General features: G+C 37.5%; 1 protein-coding gene across 2 annotated transcripts in view; it reads right to left on the bottom strand.

Annotated features, from left to right (window-relative positions):
* Positions 1 to 2,675: 2,675 nt before the first annotated feature.
* Positions 2,676 to 25,386, bottom strand: part of LOC127423077 (cadherin-18-like) — a 341,580-nt gene continuing 318,869 nt past the window's right edge. For both annotated transcript variants that reach the window (XM_051667110.1, XM_051667109.1), the window contains 2 exons: positions 14,842 to 15,093; positions 2,676 to 3,570 (listed from right to left, as the gene is read on the bottom strand). In XM_051667110.1, the coding sequence (XP_051523070.1) occupies positions 3,005 to 3,570; positions 14,842 to 15,093 (818 nt within the window). In that variant the 3' untranslated portion in view covers positions 2,676 to 3,004. The remainder of the gene's footprint in view (positions 3,571 to 14,841; positions 15,094 to 25,386) is intronic.

Raw genomic sequence — 25,386 nt, 5'->3', positions numbered from 1 at the left:
TTTTTTTTTAAGCCGTTTGAATTACAGAGACACTAGGGGTGTCCTCATAAACCATATTTATAGCATAGTACCCTCATAATTACTAGTGTGTAACATAAAAAGTGTCCTCGTAAACTACAAAAACCAACTCACACACACAGACACACACATATCCACACAGATATAGTCAAAACTTTCTCACTCCAGAGAAAGAGAGAGAGAGAGAGAGAGAGAGAGAGAGAGAGAGAGAGATAGTATGTATCATCTTAAGTGCCCAACGGGAGTCCCAGAGGATCGCCCATGAAAAAAAATAAACAGGCTCCTGTAATCACAGTCTAGAGGCAGTATGGACTTCCTACAATAGAATCCATTGTTCTGTTCCAAATCCAAGTTAACTTCCTACGTTGGCAGCATTTTAAAGCATCGCAGGCACGCTCCAGACGAGAAGACTGTTCCAAAGGGTAGGCGGCATGATTACGTTGTCTTCTAAGATCTACAGAAACCTAGTTTTGGCCAAATTCAGGAGAGAAAGGTTTATTAAATAAAGGGGAGATTGGGGCTAGTTGTCACATTTTTGAATATTTCTCAGGGTAGATTTATTTCTGAAAGTCAATTCCTGCAGTGTCTTTACTACAAACAAGATGTTGAGTATTTTCAACATGCTTGCCTAGGAAAAAGATAACAGCTAATTGACCTTTGACCATTTGTGACAAGATGCCCAAATAGCAGGGACTATTTTCACACTAAATGGTGCAAGTTGTCACAATGGAACTTGCGACTGAACCAGTGTTTCATGTGAACATTGTGGGGTGAAGGGTAACGTGTCTCCACTATCACAAACACCAAAACAAAATCTACGCTTACTATAGGCTTTTTAGCTAAATTTAGGAATTAAAACAATTATGAGGCACAAAATGATTCATTATTCATCCTAAGAACACATTTAAACCTTTTGAATTAAGCCATTTAAAATATGCCATAATAATATAGTTGACCCTTGACTTAAAACAGTGTGGTTTGATTATTTTCCCTTGTTTACCTACGAGATGCAACATAAATATGAAGTTAGTGACACTTTACTTTGAATAAACAAAAAATATTAAGTTAATATTTAATATAATTTAATATATTTAATATAAAGTTAAGAACGCTTTGAACTAGTATTTTTTTTAAACCAACATATTAAACCTCTGCTAGAAAAAAAAAAAAAAAAAAAAAAAGAGTAAAACAAACAAAAAAAAAAAACAAGCAATTTGACTTTTGACCACATCTTTGCACTTTGCACTTGTAACATCTTCCCATGTGACAACTAGCCCCAGTCTCCCCTGTATCATTCAATACTCAATAAGTATAGCTAACAAAAATTCTAATCTAATTAAAAATGTACTATTTTACCCAATAGTTGTGTGTGCTATGTATATTTATGCTATTAGAGTATTAAGATGTTAGCTTGCAACATGCTAACATAATTTTTGCAACAAAGTCAAGTCTCCACTGCGAAGCACTCTTTGTGTGTCAATGGGGAGTTGCTTTCTATGTAGAGCTTTCCAAATCAGTCACTTATGAGGTTCTATCAAGGTTAGGATGCTGCCTTATTAGGCAGCGATTCAGGTCGCTAGGTTTTAGAGCCCATTCATAAGGTCAACACTGAGCAATTATGAAACTGTTTATATGCAATAATCCAAATGCTTCAAGGCAAATTTGGGTCAATATGTCTTTTGAAGATGATTTTTAGAACCGACTCCGTCACATTAAAATTGAATGATGCAGTGGAGTAGAGAAGACATACTGTAGGGAACATTCAGTGTCCTGTCAGTCTTGTACTGCTGGGAAATAAAAGTGTGTAGGTGGGTAGTTGCCTCAGTAACTTGAATATTAGGCACTTTTAATAAAACTATATCTATCTATCTATCTATCTATCTATCTATCTATCTATCTATCTATCTATATATATACAGTTTTTATAGTTATATATATATATATATATATATATATATAGTTGAATATTAGGCACTTTTAATAAAACCATATATATCTATATCTATCTATATCTATATATATATCTATATCTATATATCTATATCTATCTATATATATATATCTATATATATCTATATATATCTATATATATCTATATATATATATATATATATATACTATAAAAACTATATATATATATATTTTCCCTGTGTAGACACATTTTATTGAAACTTGGGCTGCACATATTGAAAGGCTTGTTCTTTTTTCAAAGAGCCAATAGCCTTTACTTGACATCACATAACTGAAGCATTAATTCTTGTTACTGCTCTTTCTTGCAGGTGGTAATGGGGGAGGGACATTTACATTCTAGAGAGCATTTCATTGGACAAAAATGTGCATATACCCCTCATTGCAAGATGAGTCATCAACATTTTTGTTCCATTTTTCTAGAAGAGAAAAGGTCTATTTTAAATCCCTATATGTATGTACCTAAAAGTAAATTTTATCAACTTTTAAGAGTGCACTAGCATATAGATGGCCTCAAAGCTAACAGATTTGGATTAAAAGCCACAAAAGTCCCATTTTGCTTTAATGGGGTCTTGAACTGGGTTTTTTGACCAGCTTAAAAATATTATCAACTGAAAAAAATGAAATATAAATGTAAAAAAATGAAATAAAAAAGTTAGCAACTAGTGACGCATAACTTCACATATATCCATGTGTCAGGAATTCAGGACTTTATTGAGCAATACAAAATATACACCAGTTAAAATATTTTCCTTATTTTCATTAGATTTTTTTATTTATTTATGTTTTATTGATTTTCTTTTCAAAATCATTCGTCTTGTTATTCCAAGCTCCGAACATCCAAATGAAACGAGAGAAAAAAAAAAACTGCAATCAAGTCTGTCTTTACAGCAGTGCCGTTACGGTAGCGTAACATTCCGAGAGTGTCTCATTTTATTAATGAGATTGGATGTCGAAAAAGAGCAAAGCTTTGTTTTTTATAGTTAGTCGTTCACAGTTTTCCAACATTGACAAACACTTATGTCTGTTTCTCCGAATTTGCCTTTTCAGTTGATTCCGACTCCGTTTCAAGTTCCTCACTGTAAATTTCTGCTAGTTTTTGGAATTCTGGGCCCCAGTCATCCAGGAAGTTGTAGTCCTGTTCTGAATGTTCACCAGCTGATCCGAGTGAGCTGATGGAGCCCGCCAGTGAGCCTTGACCCTCGTAGGCATAGGTTTGTAGGGAATCATAGGGCGGAATACTAGTATCCTGATCTGCCTCCACCATTCTCTGTTTGATAAACTCCCCTACATCCATTTCCACATTTATGTCTAGGGACGAGGGGCTAATGTGGTCACCTAAAAGGCAACGGGGCGGTCTCCTTGACAACCCCGACTGGACACACTCTGGTCGGACATCCCGGCGGAATTTAAGTTCCTCTGCGGCAGCTGGGTTCCGAAGAGCGATGATGTCAAAGGCCTCTGTGTCCTCCTCCCCGCCGCCTTCATCATCGTACGTCACGACGTTTTCGCGAATGTCCTCCTCGGAGATGATCAGTGGCTCTTTTTTGCTTCGTCGCAACGTAATGAACAAAATCACAATAGCTGCAAGGAACAAGAAAAAAATGCCTGTTAGTTACAGTGATAGAAATATTATAAAAATGGCATAATCAATAAATAATCGTAAAAAGACAATGTTATAAACTTAAAGTGAAAAATAATTAAAAATGTTCATTTTTGGTTGAACTATTCCTCCAAACTGAACACGTATCATTCCCTGGAAAAATGACATGAGAAAAGAGAAAGGATATTGGGATAAAATAAATAGGAATGAAAGATAATTACACTGGCATTATTAAATATCAAGAGCCAAGGGAAATTTTGCTTAGAGGTAGAAGGCGCATAAAAAATCATTTCAAGAAAAATTAAATTAAACTATGTTATTAACAGTGAATAGTTTCTCCAGGGGACTTTTATAGCAGGGCAAATGCATCACACAGCAGGAGCTGAGATGGAGAATCAGTAGAAGCATGTGTGAAGCATCATCAATGCATGAAGAAGCAAACACATAAAGGGCCCAAGAGATCTGTGGATAAGAATTATGATTCTCTGATATCCCATTAGAATGTAAAGAGCCAGGGTGAACAGCAATAAGTCAATATCACACATCAGTGTAGATTATTTTTCACTAAAGCACAATTAGTGGACTGAAGGGTTTTGAAGGAACTTTCACAACGCCACTTGTAATTCGGTTAAAACGCGAAACATTTTCTTGTGTTGAATATTTAAAAGTGAAGGGCATGGCCGGCTCTAAGGGTAGGTTTGTGGGGGGGCGGGTCTATCTGAAAACACTGTGTCACTGTGGCACTATCAAAACCCGAACAGCTCAACATAGTAACAATGTCTCAACCAATGGCGTGAGTTTGGAGAGGGACTTTCTGTTTGTTCATCCAGTGTCACATGAGGGGAGTGTTCGGGAGTGTCTTTTTATTTATTTTTTGGCAATTGTGTTTGGTGACGCTAGTGGTGCAGACATTACACACTTTTAAAGTCACTTTTGCAACACAGATTTGGACTATTTGATTAAAGTAGATAACTGTGCTCAAAATGTCATGAAAAAACATTTAAAATAGTAATTTCCAGGCCAGGAAAAGTAATGGAAATTAATAAAACCTTAAAAAGTAAAGAAAAAATTAATTTCCAGGGTATACATTTTTCAAATTATGCTCAGCTCTAAAATATCTCACTGGCTAGAAATTGTTCTTTGTAAATGCAATCTCAATAAATAAATAAATAAATAATTTTATATATATATATATATATATATATATATAGATAGATAGATAGATAGATAGATAGATAGATAGATAGATAGAAATACAGTATACAGTATACATCGATCATCCACAACATAAAAACTAGGGATGTGCGAGACTAGTCGAATAAACGGTTCTGATGCTGCTAGTCAACACTGGAATTACTATGCGGTTAATATTTCCCCCCCATTAAACGGATCATAATTTTTACACATTTACATTTGGCTTTATATTTTACAGAGGCTGCACTTAAATTACTGTAATATTAATGTTACATATTTTAAATAGAATTAATAATACAAATATTATTTTAAAAAAGAGGATATCTGGAGCAGATACAAAGTTTCTTTTCACCTCAGGCTGCGTGTGCTTCTTCCCTCTCTCACTTGCGGCGTGTGCAGGAAAATGTCCTCCCGCTAGATAAGCAAACCTGAGTAGTTATGAAATCACTTCGGTGGTGGTGCGGGAATCGGATTTCCAAACGTCTGAAAGTCCCTATGGATGTTTTCACATTTGAGTCTTCTTTACATCGGTGCATGCTTGTATGTTATTTTTCCGCTGTGCAGGCTTTTTCAGGCGCAGGATAGCCACCTCAGGTGAGTCAAGTCCCGTCTTTCACCAGATCATGTCGGTGTCAATTTTGCTCATCAAAAACGTTATGCTTTTGTGTATGTAGCCAAAAAAATGATTGTTTATTTTCAACATGGTGCCGACTGCTTAATGGGTTAAATGACCTTTTATTCTGTGTGCACGTAATGTTTAGAATACATTAGGTTTTTGCAGGCTACATCACAGGACTATTTGTCTATCCTATGGCTACATTTTTATTTTTTTTATTTTTACATCGTAACTGTTATTGGTTAACGTTCTTTAGCGAACAGCTGTCATATTAGATCAATGGCTAATGCATGACTGCACGTCGTGAAATACGTGCAACTTTTTCTCATAGATATGGTTTAGTCTACCTGTTCATTATTTTCAGCAATGTCCTGACTGTTTTAATATGTTAAGTAACTTTTACGTGGTGAATTCCATTTAGAAAAGGCTGGGTTGCTCTATTGGTCCTGCACTATTCATTCAACTGTTTTCAGTAAATATGCCTGTTAAATATTCACTAATGTTGATTCAGTGAATGCGTGTCATGTTCTATATTTAATGTACAATGATCATAATGCAAGGCAAGCATGTCGCAGATAAATACCCCTTTTCAGTGGAATTTAGCTTCGGATTTGGAATAGATTCATTATTTTAAATGGGTCGCATAAACAAATTATTATTTTTTTTTTTTGACTGTTTTCTGAAGGTTGCTTTCTTTTTAGACTACTCGACTAGTCGACTTCAACATTTCTGTTTAAATGCGAGTGAAATTAGTCGTTCAGCACATCTCTAAAATCCACCTGCCTAATATTGTGTAGGTCCCCCTCGTCCCACCAAAACAGCATCAACCTGCATCTCAGAATAGCATTCTGAGATTATATTCTTCTCATCACAATTGTACAGAGCGGTTATCTGAGTTACTGTAGACTTTGTCAGTTCGAACCAGTCTGGCCATTCTCTGTTGACCTCTCTCATCAACAAAGCGTTTCTGTCCACAGAACTGCCCCTCACTGGATGTTTTTTGTTTCTGGCACTATTTGGAGTAAATTCTAGAGACTGTTGTGTGTGAAAACCCCAGGAGATCAGCGTTACAGAAATACTCAAACCAGCCCGTCTGGCACCAACAATCATGCCACGGTCCAAATCACTGAGATCACATTTTTTCCCCATTCAGATGGTTGATGTGAACATTAATTGAAGATCCTGACCCATATCTGCATGATTTTATACACTGCACTGCTGCCACACGATTGGCTGATTAGATAATCGCATGAATGATTGTTGGCGCTGTTTTGGCGGCACGAGGGGGACCTACACAATATTAGGCAGGTGGTTTTAATGTTGTGACTGATCGGTGTATATATATATATATATATATATATATATATTACCGGTCAAAAGTTTTGAAACACTTGACTGAAATGTTTCTCATGATCTTAAAAATCTTTTGATCTGAAGGTGTATGCTTAAATGTTTGAAATTAGTTTTGTACACAAAAATATAATTTTGACACCATATTGATTTATTTCACTATAAAACTAAAATTTAATAAAAAAAAATAAAAAAAATGTTTTTGAAATTGATGACTTGGACCAAATAATAAAGAAAAGCAGCCAATAAGTGCCCAACATAGATGGGAACTCCTTCAATACTGTTTAAAAAGCATCCCAGGGTGACACCTCAAGAAGTTGGTTGAGAAAATGTCAAGAGTACATGTCTGCAAATTCTAGGCAAAGGGTGACTACTATGAAGATGCTAAAATATAACACAGTTTTGATTTATTTTGGATTTTGAACATAATTCCCATAGTTCCATTTATGTTATTTCATAGTTTTGATGACTTTAATATTATTCTAAAATGTGAAAAAATAATTATAATAAAGAATGAGTGTTTCAAAACTTTTGACTGGTAGTATATATATATATATGCATTGGCTTGAACTTGTTAATAAAGTAATCAATAAAATAAATATATAAATCTATTATAAATAATAGAAGTCTCTATTCACCTATTATCCATACTAAATATAATGTGAAAAGAAACGTCAGCCCAAGGTTAGTTTGTCAAAAATGTTATCTTAACTTTAGGGAAGTAGGCTACACCTGGACACAGCAAGAGGACTGAAAATTGTGAAGTGTAGTACTGTAGTAAATAAATGTTTTTTTTTAGTTTTTTTTTTTTTTATGGTATCTGATCTTTTCTGTTTTTATTTTATGGTGTTGTATTTAATTTTATGGGCATTATTAAATGTTTTAATAATACAATTTAATAAATGTATTAAACACATTAAATATATTTAATTAACTACATTAAATGTATATCACCCATAATTTTAGATAAAACTAAACTAAATTGAAATGACAAATTGAAAATGAAGTAGAAATAAAAACTAAATAAAAATTCTAAATAATAATAACTCTGGTTGTAATGACTAACGCAGCTTTCACTTTCTTTAGTCTATGTTTGAGTGGAGGGAAAAAGCAACAAATAACTGAAATGTCAACAGAACGCAGTAAGAAGTGTGTTGAAGGACATTTTTGTCTTCATACACCTAAAGCATATACAGGTGCATCTCAATAAATTAGAATGTCGTGGAAAAGTTCATTTATTTCAGTAATTCAACTAAAATTGTGAAACTCGTGTATTAAATAAATTCAATGCACACAGACTGAAGTAGTTTAAGTCTGATTCTTTTAATTGTGATGATTTTGGCTCACATTTAACAAAAACCCACCAATTCACTATCTCAACAAATTAGAATACATCATAAGACCAATAAAAAAAACATTTTTTGTGAACTGTTGGCCTTCTGGAAAGTATGTTCATTTACTGTATATGTACTCAATACTTGGTAGGGGCTCCTTTTGCTTTAATTACTGCCTCAATTCGGCGTGGCATGGAGGTGATCATTTTGTGGCACTGCTGAGGTGGTTTGGAAGCCCAGGTTTCTTTGACAGTGGCCTTCAGCTCATCTGCATTTTTTGGTCTCTTGTTTCTCATTTTCCTCTTGACAATACCCCATAGATTCTCTATGGGGTTCAGGTCTGGTGAGTTTGCTGGCCAGTCAAGCACACCAACACCATGGTCATTTAACCAACTTTTGGTGCTTTTGGCAGTGTGGGCAGGTGCCAAATCCTGCTGGAAAATGAAATCAGCATCTTTAAAAAGCTGGTCAGCAGAAGGAAGCATGAAGTGCTCCAAAATTTCTTGGTAAACGGGTGCAGTGACTTTGGTTTTCAAAAAACACAATGGACCAACACCAGCAGATGACATTGCACCCCAAATCATCACAGACTGTGGAAACTTAACACTGGACTTCAAGCAACTTGGGCTATGAGCTTCTCCACCCTTCCTCCAGACTCTAGGACCTTGGTTTCCAAATGAAATACAAAACTTGCTCTCATCTGAAAAGAGGACTTTGGACCACTGGGCAACAGTCCAGTTCTTCTTCTCCTTAGCCCAGGTAAGACGCCTCTGACGTTGTCTGTGGTTCAGGAGTGGCTTAACAAGAGGAATACGACAACTGTAGCCAAATTCCTTGACACGTCTGTGTGTGGTGGCTCTTGATGCCTTGACCCCAGCCTCAGTCCATTCCTTGTGAAGTTCACCCAAATTCTTGAATCGATTTTGCTTGACAATCCTCATAAGGCTGCGGTTCTCTCGGTTGGTGTGCATCTTTTTCTTCCACACTTTTCCCTTCCACTCAACTTTCTGTTAACATGCTTGGATACAGCACTCTGTGAACAGCCAGCTTCTTTGGCAATGAATGTTTGTGGCTTACCCTCCTTGTGAAGGGTGTCAATGATTGTCTTCTGGACAACTGTCAGATCAGCAGATTGTGTAGCCTAGTGAACCAAACTGAGAGACCATTTTGAAGGCTCAGGAAACCTTTGCAGGTGTTTTGAGAATATGTCACCATATTCTAATTTTTTGAGATAGTGAATTGGTGGGTTTTTGTTAAATGTGAGCCAAAATCATCACAATTAAAAGAACCAAAGACTTAAACTACTTCAGTCTGTGTGCATTGAATTTATTTAATACACGAGTTTCACAATTTGAGTTGAATTACTGAAATAAATGAACTTTTCCACAACATTCTAATTTGTTGAGATGCACCTGTACTTTCATTCTGAAACCACTTTGAAGTTTGATCAGCAGGATAGGATACTAATCATTTGGTTTTTTTGCATTTATATTGACAAATTGTTTTTCTTAGTTATGAAGGTTAAAATAAGCTTAAAATATTGATGTTGAGTTTACATTTACAATTTTCATTCAGATTCTTGAACATATTCATTCAGACTCGGATTCGGACTCAGACTGTTATGGACTCGTCTTCAGTCCGACTCGGTCCCTTTTGGACTCAGACTCGATTGTTTAAAGACTCGGACTTGACTCGGACTCGACTAAGGTGGACTCGAACCCAACACTAGTGAAAATCTCTCACTTTTGAAAAGAAGAGAACATCGCACCCGTGAGGTGAGACCTAACCCATCCAACCAGCACTGGAGAGAGGGAAGAAATGGATTAGATCAGGAGATGAGAGAGAGGAAGAGAGAAAGGTGGTAATATTACAGGTGGCATATAACATAAGCTACTTACTTTCCTGAACTCACAACTTTAATACAAGCCTGTCAACAGCTCACCATGCATCACTCTCTTCTGTTTTTGTCGACATATTTTAATTCTATTTTCCCACATTTGTTGTCTTCCGCTGTATTATACACAATTTTTTGTCTTGACATTTTTCTGCTGTGCTTTCTGTAAAATGTGATCTCATTTTTATTCGTTGGCATAGAAAAGTGGGGGTCTAGCACACATATTTTTTTTAACGTTTAGATAGACATAGATAAGTACAATATCAATGTATTAAGAGCTTTTAAAACATGAACACTTTTACATATGTGAAGAAAAGAGATGAGACTGTGAAGCAGTTTTTTGCAATACTGTATGTGGCATTTTGATGCTGTCATGACACTTAACCTGGTATAATGGGACTAGTAAAATAATATAAATCCAGTCCTTTCCCTTTGATCTGCTGGTTTAGAATGTTAAAGATTAAAAGTCAGGAGTTAAACAGGGCCAGATCAACTGGCATTATGACAATGAATACTGGAGGCCTGCTGTGAATACTAAACTTGTAATGCTGTTAAATGGACAAGAGTCGAAGAAGAAAAGGTTCGTCTTTCACATGATAATTAATGTGATGGCAGAAATTTGAGATTTGAAAACAGAACATTTGAATTTAAGGTATTAGAGATTTAAGCCAAAAACAGACCAATGGTTTAAAATTGTATATTCTGATTTATATTTTTTTCTTCATAAAGGTTTTGCCATTCAAAACTTTAGTAATACAATTTATAATATTGCTGCATCTGATATACCTTTAAAAATACTACAATGTCAGAAAACGATGTCATTAACCCTTTAAATTCAATTAAATATTTAAAACTTATTATTATATCTAGAAACATTTGATCTAGACAAATTAAGCTGTGTTTGTTAATACATCTAATAAAATTGGTCTTATTTGTGGATAAAATCAAGTCCCGCCCTACATAATTTCCTACTAAATATTATGTTTCATATGGATATACTGTGTCACATTATAGACGATAAATGCATTGCAAAGGCCGTTTCATTTGTATAACCAGCACTTACAGTATATGACCCTGTTTACACCTGTTATTAAGATGCGTTTGGGGTGATATGATCACAAGTGGACAGCCCTAAATAAAGGTCTAAACGGGGTCTAAAACGTTATGGGATCGGATTACAAAAACCACATACAGAGATAGTCAAAAACACATGTGACCACATCATATTTGAGGTGTAAATGCTATCCGTCTTGAATGTGTCTCGGACAGCAGTGAAGTGCCACCCCTCACCTGTCAGTCAACCACTGCGCTTAAACAAGAGTTAAACTTTTCCAGTTACATGAGGCTTTAAAAGGAAATAACCATACGATCTGAAAATTTGAAAAAGCAAATACATACACAAGCATGAGAACTTCACAGAACTTCTTCAGTATGTGATATCAACATGCAGTGACACAGTTGACAAGCACTTGGGGTGGATAAAAATACGGATTTTCTGATCCATCGCAATCTTTTTTTTTCTTTTTTTCCCCCAATTTGGAATGCCCAATTCCCACTACTTAGTAGGTCCTCGTGGTGGCGCGGTTACTCACCTCAATCCAGGTGGTAGAGAACAAGTCTCTGTTGCCTCCGCTTCTGAGACTGTCAATCCGCGCATCTTATCATGTGGCTCGTTGTGCATGACACCGCGGAGACTCCCAGCATGTGGAGGCTCATGCTACTCTCCACGATCCACGCACAACTTACCACGCGCCCCATTGAGAGCGAGAACCACTAATCGTGACCATGAGGAGGTTACCCCATGTGACTCTACCCTCCCTAGCAACCGGGCCAATTTGGTTGCTTAGGAGACCTGGCTGGAGTCACTCAGCATGCCCTGGATTCGAATTCACGACTCCATGGATGGCAGTCAGTGTCAATATTCGCTGAGCTACCCAGGCCCGACGATCCATCGTGATCTTCATTTGAACGATCTCGATATCAATTCTTAAATCCCAAGATTGATCTTTTACTCTATGTACAACCCTGATCAAAACCAAATGTCATTTTTTTCATGCATGGCACAGATGAGATAAAGCCATTCGAGTCTCTCTCATTAACATGCGCTTACCTACAGACAGATATGCTGGCTTTGTTAAAGAGACAGTATCGGTTTTAGAACGTGTTCAACAAATCAATGTAAATACTTGTAAATAGTATAAATTATGTAAATTAAACAGTAAACATGTGTTGGGCCTCATGTCTTCAGATAGAAGACAAAGGCAGGCCTAACACAGTCGTAAAATCTAACTCAGGCCCCCACATAACAAGTCATAAATCTTACTGATAAAAACCGCACCAAAATCAAACAAAGGGAGTCCAAAACAGACTACAAATCCCATGAAGCCTTGCTCACTAAAGGATCGAACTCTCAACTCCTATTGGATGAGGCACACGACAGAACGCACCTCAACCATGACATCATCAGGAGTAGAAATACCTCTAAAATGCTTCCGGGATTTGCTTCCAGCATCTTTGCTCACTGTGCGTAGACGCAGCTCATCGCTGCTCTCAGGTGCAGCCTCGTGGCACAAGGAAGTAACATCTGACTTGAAACTGTGACCATACAATCTCCATCTCGCTGGACGAGTTTAGATTACTCTGTGTTCCACCGAACACTCTAACGGATCCAAAGGAAACCGCCGAGCAATCCGCATCTTCGTCCGTTTGCCTGCAGAAGTGAAGAGATAAAAGATTTCTCTTCCATCTTCAATCAAGTCGACGTCGCTGATTTCTCTGCCAGCCCGCCGAGAATCAGTAGCCGTACCACCCGACAGAGCGGTCCTCGACAGAGCAAGGAAACGGCCTCCCGTCATCACTCGAGCCTCGAGGAACCGAGTCTGAGTTAAAGGACGGATGAACACACATTCTGCATCCTCATGCGATTCAAGTAAGAGGTTTACGTCTGGGCAGAGACAGAATATTATAGTGTGTTATTCTTGTGTATCAAGGTTATTGCTTGTACAGTTTACGGACCACCGAGTCCGCTCATTGCGATTAACACTCAGGGTATTAATTATCACGAATGAGGTTTGCCATCGCGGGTGAGACCGTCACACTGAGTTTATCCATTAAAGAATCAAAGACCGTGGGATGGTTTACGAGCCGTCCACCGCGTCTCTGAGCGATAAACTAACAGCTGCTTTCTCTCCCACGATCGCGAAACCGGCTTTGGGGCCGTCACTTTATTCTCTCTCTCTCATACTAACCACACACCCACACACCCTCATGTGTTATAGGATTATTTTGATTTCCATATCTAATCATATCACTGTTTAGTTTGTAGTTGTAAGTCGGAAGTTTATCGACTGCATTGTATTAATTATTAATTGATATTTCTGCATAAATATACTTTGTTATACTTCAAAGAGAAGTGTTTTGGTTTGTTTTGCATACACCTGTGTCACGCTGACGGGATGTCAGTGCTCGGATTCAAGACTTCATTCATTGTTTTTTTTTCCCAAAAATCGATATTCTTCGGATGTCGATTTTCCTAAGAAAACAATCTAATATTGAGACTGTTTTACTATCTGGTTATTAGTCCCTTATTCCAGGGTGGTGCCCCGTCAATATTAATCCTTATTAATATTCTACTGATTTTTGATAATTGATAATTATCTTTGATGATTGTTGAATTTGAATGATAAGCTAGTGTTAATTTTAATTAATGTTTCATCGATGTTAATGATTGGTGATTATCTTTGATAATTGTTGATTTAAAGGATTAAAAAAGCTAACATTGATTCTCATCAATGTTCTATTGATTTTAATAATTAATAATTATCTTTGGTAATTATTAATTATTGCTAATAACCAAACCCGCTCCTAAACGTAGCGCACTACATTTACTGGAGCCCCATATGAGGTTTTAATGAGTTAGATTCAATTAATTAATTTAAATATTAATTAATAACTAAATAAATAATTATTAATGATTTCTTATAGAAACTGATCTAAACAACCAGTAAAGCCCCACACCTGTAACAAAATAGAATATATGAAATATAAGATCTTATTTACTGACTGAATCCATGGATTTGTTCATTTTTAAAAAGCCAAAATGTGACCAAAACGATAAAAAAACAAATAAAATATAATTAGTAAAATGTATATTTTCATAATGCACCTAGTTAGAAGGTCCCCTGTATAATTAACAGCATTAGCTGGGAGAAAATGTCTTTCATATATAAGAAAAGGGACATTATTGCTGTAATATACCCATGTGAATCTATATAGAACTGAATCGAAATCCAAAACAACCTGAATCGAGAGCTTGTGAATCGGAATGGAATGGAATCGGATAAGGAAATCTGTATCAATACCCTAACAATATAATAGCCCTAACAATCACACACATCTGATAGTCTTGTTAATATAGGAAATCCACTAAAAGAATGGATAATTTTGCTCAAAATGTTGTGTTTGTGCCAAGATTACATTTGAGCTGCATCTAGGAGAAACATTGCACTTTCTTTTTATTTATTTTTTTATTTACTTTTCTGACTTTGTTGCACTTTAATATTATGCAGTAACACAGTAACATAGTGATAGAAGTATGTCATCATGAAATCAGAGATCCCTCCAAATCCGAACAAAAGTGGTTACAAAAGACGCATTTAAGTGAGCAGGTGTAAACAGCAATGTGTCTCGCCTGACCACGTGTGATCAAATCACCCAAGATGCAAACCATGTGTGAATGGGGTCCATAGAGCTCATATTTTTTAGATCAATTTGACTAAAAAAACAAAGACAATGGCGGCATTGACTAAAGATTAAATGCTATAGATATGCAAATATTGAGGCATCAAATGCAGGTTGAACTCACCTAGTAAGATAAGGACACAGAGCAGGATGGCTATTAGAGCGCCTGTGCTGAGTCCTGCAGACGAGAGAAATGCATCATTCTGGCAGATCTTGAGTCTTGTGCCTTTCTGACAGGGACACACTCTGAGTGTGATGGTCCCGGTGCTGCTCAGAACGGGTTCCCCATCATCCCACACCACCACCGGCAGCTCGTAGAGTTCCTGGGTCAGTCTGTGGAATCGCCGCCGTCTGGCGATGATACTAGCAGTGCTGTCTGAGGACACAGAGAGAGATGTCACTATTTTTCGCTGTTTCTTTTGGTTGCTCATGTAGCGCAAAAATAACACACTTCAGCTATGATACCAGGTATAAACGGCCAAAAAGAAGAGAAAGCAGTCAAATATGATACTATGAGAGGGATAGGTCAAAGAAAGATAATAAAGGTGGATAGCATATAACAATAAGAAGTGAAATTGAAGCACAGGGAAAAAAAATTACAAGGAAAATCTGAGGTGAAAAGCGGGGCAAATGAGAGAGAGTGGTAACAGATGAAGATAAAGACACAGACAAAGAGAGAATGAGGAAAAACAGGGAGGGAAAGAGATTGAGAGGAGATCATTATATTAAATTAGTCTGGTTTGAGCACAGGCCACTTTTATCGTGGCTGCCTGCCCGTGTGTGCCATTTCAAAGCATTTAGGAGCTCCATTCCCACAGATTGGCTTTTAATGGAGAATTACAAGACAGCACTCACATTCTCAGAGTCCAAAACCGACAAGTTTGTTCTAATACTAACAACCCCGAAGCATCGCGAGCAAACCTCTTAACCCAAGAATCAACCTAATGAGTCTCCATATTGCTCGTTCTCTCTTAACTTCATCACATCCTCTAGCTAAGTTTCTGAGCGATCCACATATTCTAAGTGAGGGTTGCAGAATGGAGGAGGAGTTGGGGAAAGATAGAATGAGAGATAAACATATGAGTCAAACAGAAAGAGCTACAACATTTAAAACATTTAAATTATGATGTGTTGCCAATATATTTATTTTCCTCTCTCTCAAAAACATGCTTTTGCCCACACATGATAGCGTTAAACACAATAAAGGGCATTACACAAAATCACGCTTCCATTACATGCTGTTCTTAACATTCTCACGCCATGTAAACTGTACATGCATATGAAGTTAAACATGGAGAGAACACATTTAAGCATGCACACATATAGTTACGACAGAAGCTGCTAGGGATGTGTCTTGCTGTTATGAACAGCATTTTCCCCCAGTGAAACATTAAATATCTGCACAGACACCAAGCCCTCACTCTTGGCACTCAACTGTGCCCCATAAATAATCACAAAGACTCACAAAAGAGAATACAAATTCCTAAAATGTAATACACTGCACTGAAAAAGAGAGACAGAGAAGGAGAGATCTGAAAGAAAAGCTTTTCTCCCGTATGAATCTCGCCAGCCTGTTCATGGCACGCATTACATGACTCAAGAAATCAAGGGCTCGGTTTCAAATGGCATCCTAAGCCCATAATGCTGCATAGACTGTCAGGTAGTAGTCTGCTGTGGAGACTGCATCAGTAGGGCTTGGCAAAAGGGCACATCGAGGAAGCATAGGGGCCACAAATACTACGCCCCACTGTCTCTTAGATTTCACGAACACATGAATATTTTGGTCATCACAAGTTCACAAGACTGTTGGTACGCATCAAATGCACCATTTGGAACAGGGACATGTTCAAAGTGTGAAAATTTAACAGGGACTTGGAGCAAAAATGCAAATGAAACACACACACACACACACACACACACATACACACACAAATGCCCCGAAAATTCCAAAAGTGATGGCAAAAAGTCCACTGTAAAAATTCCTCTGTTTTTAATTTGTAACAACTGATACACTGAGAAATATTAAATTCTAGGCCTAGTTACACCTTCAATTGCGTTAAATATTGTCGATGTTGACTTGAAGGTAACAGTGTTTCTAATTTGGTGTATCTAATCTATTAAATGATATATATATATATATATATATATATATACATATAGAGAGAGAGAGAGAGAGAGAGAGAGAGAGAGAGTTGTCCCTAAGCCACTCTTGTGTTGTCTTGGCTGTGTGCTTAGGGTCATTGTCCTGTTGGAAGGTGAATCTTCGGCCCAGTCTGAGGTCCTGAGTGATGTGGACCAGGTTTTCATTAAGAATATCTCTGTGTTTTGCTGCGTTCATCTTTCCTTTAACCCTGACCAGTCCCTCAGTCCCTGCTGCTGAAAAACACCCCCACAGTATGATGCTACCACCACCATGCTTCACCTTTTGGATGGTATTGCGCAGGTGATGAGCAGTGCCTGGTTTCCTCCAGACATGACACTTGGAATTAAGGCCAAACAGTTCAATATTCATTTCATCAGATCAGAGAATCTTGTTTCTCACAGTCTGAGAGTCTTTCAGGTGCATTTTCGTGTGTCTTGCACTGAGGAGAGGCTTCCGTCTGGCCACTCTGCCATAAAGCCCAGTTCGGTGGAGTGTTGCAGTGATGGCTGTCCTTCTGCAAGTTTCTCCCAACTCCACACATGATCTCTGGAACTCAAACAGAGTGACCATCGGGTTCTTGGTCACCTCTCTTACCAAGGCCCTTCTCCCCGATTGCTCAGTTTGGCCAGGCAGCCAGCTCTAGGAAGAGTCCTGGTTGTTCCAAACTTCTTCCATTTATTTATGCATTTCATGCAGTCTAAATTGTTTTGTAGCCTTCCCCAGATATGTGCCTTGACACAATCCTGTTTCTGAGCTCTGCAGGCAGTTCCTTTGACCTCATGGCTTGGTTTTTGCATTTTCAACTGTGAGACCTTATATAGACAGGTATGTGCCTTTACAAATCATGTCCAATCAATTGAATTTTCCACAGGTTGACTCCAGTCAAAGTGTAGAAACATCTCAAATATGATCCAGAGAAATGGGATGCACCTGAGCTAAATTTCAAATGTCCTAGCAAAGGGTCTGAGTACTTAAGTCAATGTGATATTTCAGTTTTTTCTTTTAATATATTTGCAAAGTTATCAAAAATCAGTTTTTTGCTTTGTCATTATTGGGTATGGAGTGTAGATAAGTGTGAATTTTTATTTATTTTTTTAAATCATTTTAGCATAAGGCTACAACATAAAATGTGAAAAAAATAAAAAATAAACGAAGGGGTCTGAATACCTTCTGAATGCACTGTTAACTCCGCTAACTCACCAATTTGCATGGTAACAACAACTTCGAATGGTGGAACTTAGGAATTTGGCAATAAAACAATATTTAATAAAAATACAAAAAATACGTTGAAATCACACTGACCATTGTTTAATAACCTTGGTGCTCAAGGTTTATACGTTTTTACTAAAAATCTATTTCACTATGGAGAGTTTAATTGATACTTTGTACTTTCAGAACCTTACTGTTGAGTTCTATTGAAGGTCGATGATTCAACATGATTCTGTTGTAGTCAGTGTTCGCAATGGTCTGTTTTTTTGTGTTTTCTGTATGTGCTCAAAGACCTTAAAATCCTCAGAATACTGTGGAATATAAGTATGTTATCAAAGAGCTGAAATATATATATATATATATATATATATATATATATATATATATACAGTACTGTGCAAAAGTCTTTGTCTTAAGATGGTTGTTTATATCAGCTACTTTAATGTGTCAATAGGAAATATACATTTTATACATTTACATTTACATTTATTCATTTGGCAGACGCTTTTATCCAAAGCGACTTACAAAAGAGGTAAACATAAGCGAATCATCTTAAGGAGACAATGGTATGAAAAGTGCTGTATTACAAAGTTTCACTAGCATCAGAATAGTATTCAAAACAGAATAAAGTGCAACAGGAATGGTTTTTTTTTTTATTTATTTTTTTATGACTGGTTAAGTGCTCATGGAAAAGATGTGTTTTTAGTCATTTTTTGAAGACAGAGAGTGAGTCAGCTTCACGGATGGAGTTGGGAAGGTCGTTCCACCAACGTGGTATGATGAAGCTGAAAGTCCGGGAAAGTGTTTTGGTGCCTCTTTGTGTTGGTACAACAAGGCGACGTTCCTTAGCCGACCGCAGGCTTCTAGTGGGCACGTAGCTCTGCATAAATGATTTTAGGTAAGCTGGAGCAGACCCAGTGACTGTTCTGTATGCCAGCATCAGAGCTTTGAATTTGATACGTGCATCAACCAACAGCCAGTGGAGAGAGACAAGGAGTGGTGTAACATGTGCTATCTTTGGTTCATTAAAGACCAGACATGCTGCTGCATTCTGGATCATTTGCAGGGGTCTAATTGCACATGCAGGGAGGCCTGCAATGAGAGCGTTACAGTAGTCCAGTCTAGTTATGACAAGTGACTGGACAAGCAGTTGTGTGGCATGTTCAGAGAGGAAGGGTCTTATCTTCCTGATATTGTAGAGTGTAAATCTACATGATCTTGCTTTCTTTGAGATGTGGTCTGTGAAATTTAGTCTGTTGTCGATGGTTACCCCTAGATTTCTGACCGATTTGGAAGGCATTACTGTAGTTGTGTTCAACAGCAGGGTTGGCTGGAAAGACAAGGAGTTCAGTCTTGGCTGGGTTGAGTTGCAGGTGGTGCTCCTTCATCCAGGCCGAGATGTCTGCCAGGCAGGCAGAAATTCAAGCAGTCACTGTGGTGTCGTTGGGCTGGAAAAACAAGTAGAGTTGCGTGTCATCAGCGTAGCAGTGGTAAGAGAAACCATGTGTCTGAATGATGGGTCCCAGTGATGTTGTGTATATAGAGAAGAGAAGTGGCCCAAGCACTGATCCCTGAGGTACCCCAGTAAGTAGCTGATGTGGCTTGGATACCTCACTTCTCCAGGCTACCTTGAAGGACCTACCTGAGAGATAGGAGTTAAACCAGTCAAGCACAGTTCCTGTGGTGCCCATCGAGGAGAGGGAATGTTTATACTCCCAAACATTCCTTTTGCAAATAGAATAGAATAGAATAGAAGAACATGGAGCCCTGCAACAGATGGCATGGCCCTCACAGAGCCCCCCACTGAACATCGGGTCAGTCTGGGATTACACAAAGAGAGAGATTTAATTGAGACAGCCTAAATAAAAGAACTGTCACAAATTCTCCAAGAAGCTTGGAACATCCTATCTGCCAACAACCAGGAAAAAGTCCAGGTGTAAGTAGGAGAATTGGTGCTGTTTTGAAGGCAAAAGTGTTCACACCAAATATTGATTTAGCTCTTTTTCTGTTTACTGGACTTACTGTATGATGTTAACTGATTAATGAAAACTTTTTATGTCATACATTTTTTAAGAAATCCTCACTTTGAAAGTTTTTCACAAGTGCCTAAAACTTTTGCACAGTACTGTATGTATATATATATATATATATATATATATATATATATATATATATATATATATATATATATATATATATATATTGATCAGCCACAACATTAAAACCACCGACAGGTGAAGTGAATAACATTTATTATCTCGTTACAATAGCACCTGGGTTAAGGGGTGGGATATATTAGGCAGCAAGTGAACAGTCAGTTCTTGAATTTCATGTGTTGGAAGCAGGAAAAAAGGGCAAGCTTAAGGATCTGAGCGACTTTGACAAGGGCCAAATTGTGATGGCTAGACGACTGGGTCAGAGCATCTCCAAAACAGAAGGTCTTGTGGGGTGTTCCCGGTATGCAGTGATTAGTACCTACGAAAAGTGGGCCAAGGAAGGACAACCGGTGAACCGGCGACAGGTTAATGGGCGCCCAAGGCTCATTGATGCACGTGGGGAGCGAAGGCTAGCCCATCTAGTCCGATCACACAGAAGAGCTACTGTAGCACAAATTACTGAAAAACTGCTGGCCATGATAGAAAGGTGTCAGAACACACAGTGCATTGCATCTTGTTGCATATGGGGCTGTGTACGCACTCCGACTAATTAAAATTCCCAAATATCATCAGTCTGACAGCAATGGCTTTCAACTTGTCTGATGAGGGGCTTTTCTGGAAAGGTCTTTCTGTATGCACACATGCTGAAAGATGCCTTCACAAATCTATTGATCTATTAAAGTAACTGGGTCATTTAGAGATCTGAGCGCCCGTTTAATTGCCTGTGAAAAATAAAATGTCATCATGATGATTTGGCACCAGCAGAAGGATCAAGGGAAGCCTAATATTGAGTAATTGTGAAGTTAGGGCATATATATTCTATTGAAGAAAGCTCAGTTATGAATAAATAAATGAAGAAGATTATCTCTGTGAATTTATTCTTCAAGCCTTGGAGACCTAATTTAGCTTTCACATTTTTGTTTGGACAAAAACTAGCTCGATTTGAGCATCCATCCTATAATGCTAAGAATTAGTTTTGAGGAGTCAGATTTTTGAGTTTTGGCATAAAAATTGACCAATAACTGTTCATTTTGCTTTTGCATGCCGTTTAGGGGTGGGTTTATCTGAAATGATAACACAGTAGTTGACTTGTTCTGCATTATTTAATTTTTTATTTTCCACACAGGTCTGTTATTGTGGCGTAATCTGTTTCAGATGAGGCCATAAATATAGTTAACGCAAGAACACGTACATAGATACAAGCGTTTGGCCAATGCATTGCGGTCTGGTTGAACATGATTAATGTGTATTCTTGCGTTTCTGTGGCAGTAACAAACCTCAGTACTCAAGGGGGCGACAGAGTTACATTCAAAAGTCTGTGCCGTTAAACCAGATGTTATATTACACATGTAAGTTGCTATAATTACAGTGGCAAGAAAACGTATGTGAACCCTATGGAATGAGCTGGTTTTCTGCATTAACTGGCCATAAAATGTAATCTCCTCTTCATAAAAGTCACAAGTATAGAAAAAACACAATGTGCTTAAGCTAACAACACACAAACAATTATAGTCTTTCATGTCTTTATTGAACACATCCATTAAACATTCACAATACTGTGGAAGAAGTAAGTGAACCCCATAGGCTAATGACATCAACAAAAGCTAATTAGAGTCAGGAGTTGGCAAACCTGGCATCCAATTAATTAAACAAAATTGGAGGTGTGGATTAGAGCTACTTTGACTTATAAAAACACTCAAAAAATTTGAGTTTGCTATTCACAAGAAGTATTTGCTAATGTGGACAATTCCTAGCAAAAAAGAGATCTTAGAAGACCCTCGATCAAGAACTGATGCTTAACATAAAGCTGGAAAGGGTTACAAAGTTATCTCGAAGAGCTTAGATATTCATCTTTCCAGAGATAGACAAACTGTCTATGAATGGAGATGATTTAATACTGTGGCTACTCTCCGTAGAAGTGGCCATCCAGCCAAGATGACTCAAAGGGTACACTGCAGAATGCTCAGTGAGGTAAAAAAGAACCCTAAAGTGACAGCTAAAGACTTGAAGGAATCATTGGAACTTGTTAACATCTCTGTTCATGAGTCTACTATACGGAACAGATTTAACAGACATGATGTCCATGGCAGCACACCACGAAGGAAGACGCTGCTGTCCAACAAAAACCTTGCTGCGTGCCTGAAGTTTGCCAAAGACCACCATAATATTCAAAAACGCTACTGGGAAAATGTTTTGTGGACTGAATCTAAGGTTTAATTGTTTGGGAAGAACACGCAGCACTATGTATGGCTTAAAAAAGGCACTGTAGACCAACATGAAAACATCATCTCAGTGGTGAAGTACGGTGGAAAGAGCATCATGATTTGGAGCTGCTTTGCTGCTTCTGGGTCTGGACCGCTTGCCATCATCAAGAGAAAACATATGAAGATATCCTACAGGATAATGTCAGGGTGGCTGTGTGCCAGCTGAAGCTCAGTAGAAGTTGGGTGATGTAGCAGGACAATGACCCTAAAAATCAAAGTAAATCCATTAGAGAATGGCTTCAAAAAAAGAAAATCCATCTTTTGGAGTGGCCCAGTCAGAGTCCAGACCTTAACCCAAAAGAGATGCTGTGGAATGACCTCAAGAGAGCCGTTCACACCATACATCCTAAGAATATGGCTGAGCAGAAGCATTTCTGTAAGAAAGAATGGTCCAAAATTCCTTCTGAACGTTGTGCAGGTCTAATCCGCAGCTACTGGAAATGCTTGGTTGAGGTTATTGCTGCCAAAGGAGGATTGATCAGTTATTAAATCCAAGGGTTCACTTACTTTTTCCGCAGCACGTGAATTTTTAATGGGATGTGTTCAATAAAGACATGAAAGACTATAATTGTTTGTGTGTTGTTAGCTTAAGCACATTGTGTTTTGTCTGTACTTGTGACTTTGATGAAGATGAGATCACATTTTATGACCAATTAATGCAGAAAACCAGCTAATTTCAAAGGTTCCACATATTTTTCTTGCCACTGTATATTGAATTTACTTTGTTTTCTCAGAAATATTCTCTTCAAACTGTCCACCATGACAGTAGTTGACTCGCTGTAAGTGGACAGTTTACACAAATGTCTGCTATAGTGCCCCTTGTGGCTACGGTGAGAATGCAACGTGTACTTGTGTTGCATATGAACTGCGGTTGGACACATTTTGGAATGCAACAACATACAAAATCCAACTTGTGTGGCTGGAAGTGCATTCACGTACTTGCGTAGAGAATGTTTCAGCTTTATATCTGCCAATGTGACAAACTAAACAAACTGTGGTTGGTCGTTTTCCATGTCGGTCATATGCTTTCTTCCTGTCTAAATGGGCAGTTTTTGGCCAGAATAATCTGCAACATGGACCAGACTTTGTACTGATAGTCAAAAGTCTAGCTATGCAAGACTATGCTAAGAATAACATCTGTACATCTGTTGTTCTAGTTGAGTGTTTCAATTATTGTCAAATTATCTTTTGAGACAAACACTTAAAAGCCTCCAGATGATCTGAAGAACATAGCAAAAAAGTGGCACATCAAAGCATCAAAGGTTTCACTGCAACAAGATAAATATTCCAGGGCTAGAAAAATGCATTACAAGCCATCTTTCAATTCTACATTTAAAAGCCTTTTGGACACACAGCAAACTGCTGAGAGTGGCCATTTCTGTCAGTGGCGAGGAACATTTCTCTAATAGCATCTAAGGCCTGGGGAGAACAGAAAAAATAAATGCGTAACAACATTTAAAAAAGCCCTACGGAGAGATGAGAGGGTCTCTAAGACAGAATCAACAGCCAAATTAAGCTTTAAAACACTGGCGACTGCAGGTACTATGGAGACATTAAAAGAGGAAAACTTACATTTGTAACAAAGACCCATTTCTTTATCTGCCACTGTAAGGTAGTTTTCTTCCCTTGAAATCATGATCCAAGGTCTTTATTATTATTGTAAAGGTAAAACAAGATTATTTCCACAAGAATGATCAAGGGAAGTCTAATTTTTATAAGAGTAATTGCATAAAAGTGGGGCATGTTTCTTGTACAAATTCAACTTCTGGTACTATATAGGAACACAGTCTGGCAGAAACCTTATTTATATGTTAAAGGAGCTGTGTGTAATTTCTTCTGTTAAAATATTTTCTGCTATTCCAACTTAAAGGTGCTGTAAGTGATTTTTTCATGGAAAGGTATGCAAACATTTTTACTACTCCCTGAAAGATATTAATGAAATAAGTGTCCTGAGATATCTCACATGTATCTGTGACAGCTCTAGGCTCTGTAAACAGCAAACAAAAACGTGTCTAATCCAACGGCTCAGCTTGACAGCTTGTGGAAATTCTAGAAAGGACATTTAATTCAGCACCTTTAATTTGCAGAGACAACTTTAAATAAGCCATTCATGAGTTGATGTCCCTGAAAAGTGAAAACACTGATGCTAAGAGGCACTTTTTACACATCCCAAAGGGGTGTTTGGGCAGGGATTGGCTTTAACTGATTGAAAACAGGCTTGGAAACAATCATTATTTTTGTAAAGCTGTTTGGTGCCACTAAGGGTGCAGAAATGCACATTTTACCTTCACAGGAATGCTCTGGGTTCGATACAAGATAAGCTCAATCGACAGCATTTGTGGCACTGATTACCACAAAAATTTATTTTGACTTGTCCCTCCTTTAAAAAAAATAAAAATAAAAAATAAAAAATACGTTACAATGGAAGTCAGTGGGCCAATCCGTAAATGTTAAAATACTCATATACAATATACATGTACAATATGTGTGTTAACATGATTTTAGTGAGAGAAAATCACTTACTAAAGTTATATCCAATTTTAAAACTTTGCTGCCATGATGACCTAACACTGTAAACCCTAAAACTAATGTAAAAATTAAGATTTAAACATCTTTACAGCTCAAATGATACACAAATTTTAATATAAGTAATGTTGGTGTTTTTATTAAATGATAAGTTTCACATTTCTGCCTTTAAACCCTCCAAAAATTGGCCATCATTCACTTCCATTGTAAGTGCCTCACTGTTAACTCAATTTCTGCTTTTTTTTTTTTTTTTTTTTTTTAAAGTAGGGACGAGTTGAATGTATTTTTTGCGGCATTCAACATTATGCCACAAATGCTGTTGATTGGCCTTAAATTGTATTGAACCCAAAATATTCCTTTTCAAATGTTTA

The sequence above is a fragment of the Myxocyprinus asiaticus genome, chromosome 32 (assembly GCF_019703515.2).
Source record: "Myxocyprinus asiaticus isolate MX2 ecotype Aquarium Trade chromosome 32, UBuf_Myxa_2, whole genome shotgun sequence".
NCBI lineage: Eukaryota > Metazoa > Chordata > Actinopteri > Cypriniformes > Catostomidae > Myxocyprinus > Myxocyprinus asiaticus.
The sequence above is the reverse complement of the archived record's forward strand: the minus strand, read 5'-3'. Positions and strand labels throughout refer to the sequence as shown.